General features: G+C 36.9%; 1 protein-coding gene across 1 annotated transcript; it reads left to right on the forward strand.

Annotated features, from left to right (window-relative positions):
- The first annotated feature begins 1,416 nt into the window (after positions 1 to 1,416).
- Positions 1,417 to 6,311, forward strand: LOC116197737 (histone-lysine N-methyltransferase ATXR2). The gene is made up of 15 exons (XM_031527966.1): positions 1,417 to 1,675; positions 1,851 to 1,926; positions 2,352 to 2,437; positions 2,535 to 2,902; positions 3,296 to 3,408; positions 3,533 to 3,564; positions 3,754 to 3,896; positions 3,999 to 4,086; positions 4,210 to 4,258; positions 4,358 to 4,412; positions 4,995 to 5,064; positions 5,156 to 5,225; positions 5,478 to 5,554; positions 5,790 to 5,846; positions 5,979 to 6,311. Exons 1-15 carry the CDS (start codon positions 1,589 to 1,591, stop codon positions 6,087 to 6,089), a joined length of 1,482 nt encoding a protein of 493 aa, XP_031383826.1. The 5' UTR covers positions 1,417 to 1,588; the 3' UTR covers positions 6,090 to 6,311.
- Positions 6,312 to 6,635: the final 324 nt, after the last annotated feature.

Genomic DNA, 6,635 nt, shown 5'->3' on the forward strand with positions numbered 1-6,635 from the left:
GCCTGCTTACTGAATTGTAATGGGCATCGATATCTGATTCCGGGTGGTTTGTTTCATTTGACAGCTTACATCCTAATTCAGGAAGGAAAGAAATGAATTGAAAAGTTGATACTAATTGAGTAAGGAAAAAGATGTACCATTTGCCAGCAAGAGCTTGAACGTTGGCTAGGTTTGATACTCGGATTATCTTAGTAGTTGTATTACGATAATTCTGTCATTCGGAGTATTCTTTATACTGCAGTTTACTTGTTTTTGAAAGTGTTTCAGAAAATAGTAACTCTCGTGTTATTTGGTAAGGCAATTTGTTCTTAGACTCGAGTCTTGTTATGTTTAAACACAATTTTTTTTAAAAAAAATTATATAGTATGTGATTTACTATTTTCAAAAGTAATAAGTTTCTTATTAAATAATAAAATTTTCATTATTTAACGGTGAAGTTTATCGACAATCATCTCATATAAAATAACGCGACGCTCTCTAATTGATCTTTGCAATTTACTTCTTTTAAGGAGCCTTTGATGAAAGTCTAATCCATTCAAGAATTATATTTATCTATATGGAATGAATCGGTGCTCTCTTGCACACAGCGCTTGAGTTGTGAGATTTTAGGATGAACCGATTATTTCCTCAATCGGATAATATTGCTCATTAATTGGAACAAATATATAGTCTTAGAGAAACATGGTATATTGTAAAAACATATGACATGCTAATATTGTACATCAATAGGAGCATATGTATGGTCTCGGAGAAACATTGCAAGTTGTAAACATATGACATGTTGTGGGAAGCTCTATTGTGCAATCAATCTAAGATAGTTGCACCACCGTGCATCCAAAATTAATTACTTACAATTGTAGTAAAGTAGATAAATTAAGTTACAAATATATTAGTAAATTGTACGTTAAAATTAGTTGGAGTAAATTACTTTTCTAATTGATTACTTGCAATTGAAATAATTATCCATAATTTGAAAAAATTTACGTAAATTATTAGTAAATTACATGAATTTGAGATTTTTCTATTAAAATTTTTATTGTTATCGTACGTATAACCACTTTTACTGATTGCATTATATGATTCCCTATTATTTATCGAGTGGTAATCACTTGTCAATATCACTTGAGAAAGCACATCTTGCTATTGATCGCACCGTACGAATAAAAGTAAATTACACAAATTTTTAAATAGCTTACACAGATATCAAGGAAGTTTACTTATATCTTTTTAGTAAAATAATTAATCATTACTCAAGTTTTTGATGATTTGCACCCTAAAATTTCCCATATTGCTTCACAGATATAAATAAATAAATAAATCGAAAGTGTCATGGACCTACGTGGAGGTGCAATGCGCCTGGGTGCATGCAATAAATGGATTTTCAAGTGAATTGAAGAAACCCTTCCCAGCTTTAAGCTATTCCCCTTCATTTCACACTCTGCTTGAAGCTGAGATATCCCCTCCCCTCCCCCGCGGAGCTGAGCTGAACCACAACCAGCCAGGCCAGTCCAGTGGTGGTCTCAGACTTCCATTCTCTTCAGCTGAAACGTTCTCTCTCTCTCTCACGGCGGATTTTCGGAACCGGAAAATGGAAATCAGCTGCCCGATCGATGAGCAGTACGCCTCCGAGATATCCGCTCTCCTCAAGCCTCCTCCTCCTCCTCACCTAGTTCAGGCAAATCCTCTCTCTCTTTCTCTCTCTGAGCTAGTTGTGTTGTGTGCTTCTACGTACTGTTTAGGAGTTCATTGGAGGTTCAGTATAAGACTGATGCTCCTACTCTATATCTCCTTCACTTCGCGCGGCATCGTGTAATGGCGTCTGCTCTGCTTGAACCAAATGTCTCTCGCAGGAGTACTATGATCAGCTTCTGGAGTCGAGGCAATGCCACAGTATTAGAGTCAAGCAGGAAGGTGAATTCGGGAAAGGTATATTGTTCCCCACTTTTATTCAGGAAAGCTATTCTAAGTCGTGGCTGCTGTTTTAGTCTGGAAGATGTAACTAAGAGAATATATATATATATATATATATATATATATATGTACTGTGTCCTGTGTAGATTATATATGTACTGTGTCCTGTGTAGATTTGGTCAGAAGATTTTAGAGAAATTTCAGTGGGAATACGGTTTCACGAGTGGACTATCATTCTCTCTGTTGGTATTTGTGTGTTGGTTTACGTTTTATTCTGTATCCTGCGTAAACGTGCCTGGTGCCTTACATTAATTTGATTGCAAATTGTGCTGGTAGGACCGAATTTCTTGATGGCAAATGTTTGAGTTAACATTTTGACCGACAAGTAACTTAGAAAATTTTTCTATGGATATTCAGCCGTCCATTCTGGTCATATGCAGGTGTATATGCAAATGCTGATTTTAAGGAAGGAGAGCTTCTTCTAAGAGATGAAATGCTTTTTGGGTGCCAACATTCCTCAAATAAGGTTCTGTTATTATGGAATAACAGATACAGAAGTAGATCGTCGTTTTGATATTGCTGATTTCCATAGATTTGATGGTCCTCTCTTCTTGAATTTGCAGATTGACTGTCTAGTATGTAGCTTCTGTTTCTGCTTTATTGGATCGATAGAACTTCAAATTGGAAGAAGATTGTACTTCCAAGATGTAGGAGTTCATCCGCATCATGGATGTGGAGCGGAAACCTTCTCGGGTATCTCCAACAATCACCAGGGATCCGATTCATCCAACGGAGAAGACATCCCTTACGGTGAGAGTTATGATAATATGGAAACATGTGGGCCCAGTAGCAAGGCAGAAATAATCCCTCTCCCAAAGGAAATTGTTCAATCACTAATGAATGGTGAATTGAAGCTACCCTGCTCAGAGAAGTTTTATTTGCCTTCAGTTGTTCCATGTTCGGGGGGATGCAAAGAAGCTTACTACTGCAGGTACAGCTACTTAATAATAATTTTCTTCTCCTCATTCAGCAACTTGATAGCATTTTTTTGAACTTTGATTTAATCAGATTTTCTGCTCATTAGTGTGCTGACTTAGAGAATAAAGATGGTGAACCACTAGACCATCATCAGAACACGAGATATGTGATGATATTCTCAAGTTGCACTGATGCCATATTAGCATCTGCTGGAGGAATTAAAAGGCTGATGTTCATTTGTAGCATGAAAGACTCGATTATGGAAGATTAGTTAAGGGATTGTTGTGCTTTTCTTCATCATGAAGGTTCTCACATTGTCCATGGATTATTGTTTTGCTCCCTCTCCAGCATTTTGACTTTTCCCTGTCGTTTAATTTGATGTAGTGATTGAACAGTATTTTTGTAGCAAACAATGTGCAGAGGCTGACTGGAGTTCATTTCATTCATTACTTTGCACTGGCGAGAGGTCAGAAGCATCATCTAGAGAGGTCCTTGTACAATTCATAAAACATGCCAATGGTAAAACATTTTTGGCATTTATTTAGGAGCTCTAAAATTCAAAAATCCATGTTAGTTCTCTCTTGTGGTCTGTCCCCCTGGGCCCTTCTAATTCATTATATTGCATTTTATCCTTTCCTTGCAGAAACAAATGATATCTTTCTTCTTGCTGCCAAGGTATTTTTATTGCATGTATTTACTGTGTTGCTCTTTGTATTTGAGCTCTACCAACTTGTTTGCAGTAGGATTCAAAACTGTTTATGGTGATTTGCTTTAATTCTGATAGATGAAGCCCCCTACTTTGCAGAATGCAGATGTGGCAAACAACTGACAGAGTAACGTGATCATTTGATGTTTCATTTTCAGGCCATCTCTTTCACCATTTTAAGATATAGGAAGTTGAAAGCAGCTCGTCTCAGTCAACGAGCATCACTGAACATCTCAAACAGCTGTGATCTGTCGTTACTTATGGAGGCATGGAGACCAATATCTGTAGGACACAAGAAAAGGTGAACCTTTTTTTTGCAACTTGCCACTTATATGGGATTTTTGTGTTACAAGTCTGCTGTGAATTTTGAAATATGTAAGATGCTAATGTTAAATGGTTCTAGGTGGTGGGAATGCGTTGCGCTGCCAGAGGATGTAGCTTCTTCCGATGAAGCAGCATTCAGGATGCAAATAAAAGATCTAGCATTTACGGTAAAGTACATTATCATTCAGGGAGTGTTTGCTAAGAATATATATTACACTGCAAGAGATGACTCAATTGTAGTTAATTTCACACATTTCATCCCCCTGATTATCCACTTTGAATATTTTCAGTCTCTACAACTCCTGAGGGCAGCTATCTTTGACAGAGAATGTGCCCTCCGTATCCTTCACCTCTTTATGCAATAATGTCTGTGTCTCTTTTTTTCGTATTACTTTAGTGCATTGACAATTAAGTATCCAGTTCCTTGACTCCTAAAAGTATTTTCACTTGAAATATATGGGCATATCATTGGCATGTTTGAGCTGAATAATCTGTGAGTTCTCTAATCTATGAAACTTCTCTCTTTCTAAATTTTTAGAGTACAAAGCAGAAAGGTTAGTGAAGTTGTCGAATTGAATTTTGATAATTGAATAACTCTAGTTTTGATCCTAATTGTAATTTATAGTACCTATTAGTCTGGCGCCAGTACAAAGTGAATTATCTCAGATATGCTGCTTACTGATTTTTTCCCCCCTCTAGTGTAGTTATAAGCATATAAAGATCGATTTTCAGTTCTAATTTTTTTGTTAATGGCTGCTAGTGTTATAACCTTCGATTACATTGAGCTATTAAGCAGAAAAACATAGACCCAATTGGTTCGTTTACTCCTGTCCAATTGATCTAATTTAATGCTTCATCCACTTTCAATTTGGTTTGCTTTTTTTTGGGGGGGAGGTTTGAATCAATTATGCTGCTGCTTTGTACAATGAGCCAACCATCAATTATGCTGCTGCTTTGTATAATGAGCCAACCATCAATGGAACCACAATTGCTTGGTTTTTATGCTAAAAGAAATAGTCCAAATATTTAATTGTATCGAAATATACATTCATAAATTTTGCTGATACATTGACAGTGATCTCGTTGTAGCATCTCCGGTGGAAGATTACTTTTTGTATATAGACGATCGACCGTCTTCTGAAAAGGTAGCGTGATAGTGTCAAGGCTCAAAAGTCAAAACATAGATAATACATGATTGGAAGCATTGGTGCCTTAGTTTTGCTTCTCTATCGGCAGGAAGAAGCTGAGAAAGTTACTCGGCCAATTCTGGATGCTCTTAGAGATGAGTATGCGGTTATTTGTGAAGGTATGTACTACCGTATCCTATGAGTTGACTAATTTGCATTGTTAGTCTGTGGATTACGATGCGAGGCTTAGCCATCTTAAATCTTAATCTCAAACAAGACCCAGTCGCCTAGACATATTTGATTTGGGTATTTGAGTAGGGACATCATCTATATGTCAAAGCTATTGCACATAAGAGAAAGAAACCTCTGGGGCGACTGTTTCCATGTTAAAATACTTCATTCTTAATATCTCTTTCTATGTTATGTTATAGGTTCTGCATTCTTCCCCTTGCAAAGTTGTATGAACCATTCTTGCCGTCCCAATGCAAAAGCTTTCAAAAGAGACGAGGTATGAGGAATCATGTTATTTCTGCGAGCTATGATAGGTCCCTCCTCAATTTTGCATCTCAATGACTATGACTTACTTTTTTGTTCATATTTTCATGCACTGGGTTTTTACTCTGTTTCGCATGTAGCTTGAAAGAATCGTGATATCATGTCATAACAACTGATTCGATTTGGTAGTCTGCATGGGTTTGTATTTGATTCCGTTTCCTTTGCCTTTTGCCTTGTGTTCTTATCAGGATAGAGATGGCCGAGCAACTATAATTGCCCAAATACCCATTCGATGTGGCGACGAGGTAAGTTATATGGTCTTGTTGGTGATGCTACTGAGTGGGATGCATGATCATCATATACGATATGATAATGTATTACACAGCTGCCGATATTTATTTTGGAGGAAAATTGACGTTACGAGATATTTATTATAGGTCACCATTTCATACATCGATGAGGACCTTACTTTCGAAGAGAGGCAAGCAGCACTTGCAGATTATGGCTTCATCTGCAGATGTTCAAAGTGCCAAGAAGAAGAAACTTAACCGTCGAGTTCCTTTAATGCTGAGAACATAGAGATCGGGAGAGAGAATCGTGTGTCGGGTCAGCCACACACCTCTATTTATATACTTTACTGAATTTAATTACACAAAGAATAGAAAGTAAAGACTATTTACATTTAAGTCCCTAATCTATTCACTTCTATATATTTAACACCTGCTGAAGCTGGAGCATATATATTGTGTATGCCTAGCTTGTTTCAAATATAATCTAGAGGACCCTAAGAACTTTAGTAAAAATATTTGAAAATTGATCATTTGAACTAACAAAGGCTGTCATAGTATCCTTCTCTCTAATAAATGACAGTTGACCTCGATATATTTTGTCCTCTCATGAAAAATCGGGTTCGACGTAATGTGTAGTGCGGTTTGATTATCACAAACTAACTTCAAAGGACAAGGTCATTCTACTCCGATCTCTCCAAGCACTTGCTTCATCCATAACATTTCCTAAGTGGTTAGGGCCATCGACCTATATTTAGCTTCGGCACTCAATCGAGCAATCACATTTTACTTCTTACTCTTCTAGGA

Source organism: Punica granatum, chromosome 2 (genome assembly GCF_007655135.1).
Source record: "Punica granatum isolate Tunisia-2019 chromosome 2, ASM765513v2, whole genome shotgun sequence".
NCBI classification, from domain to species: domain Eukaryota; kingdom Viridiplantae; phylum Streptophyta; class Magnoliopsida; order Myrtales; family Lythraceae; genus Punica; species Punica granatum.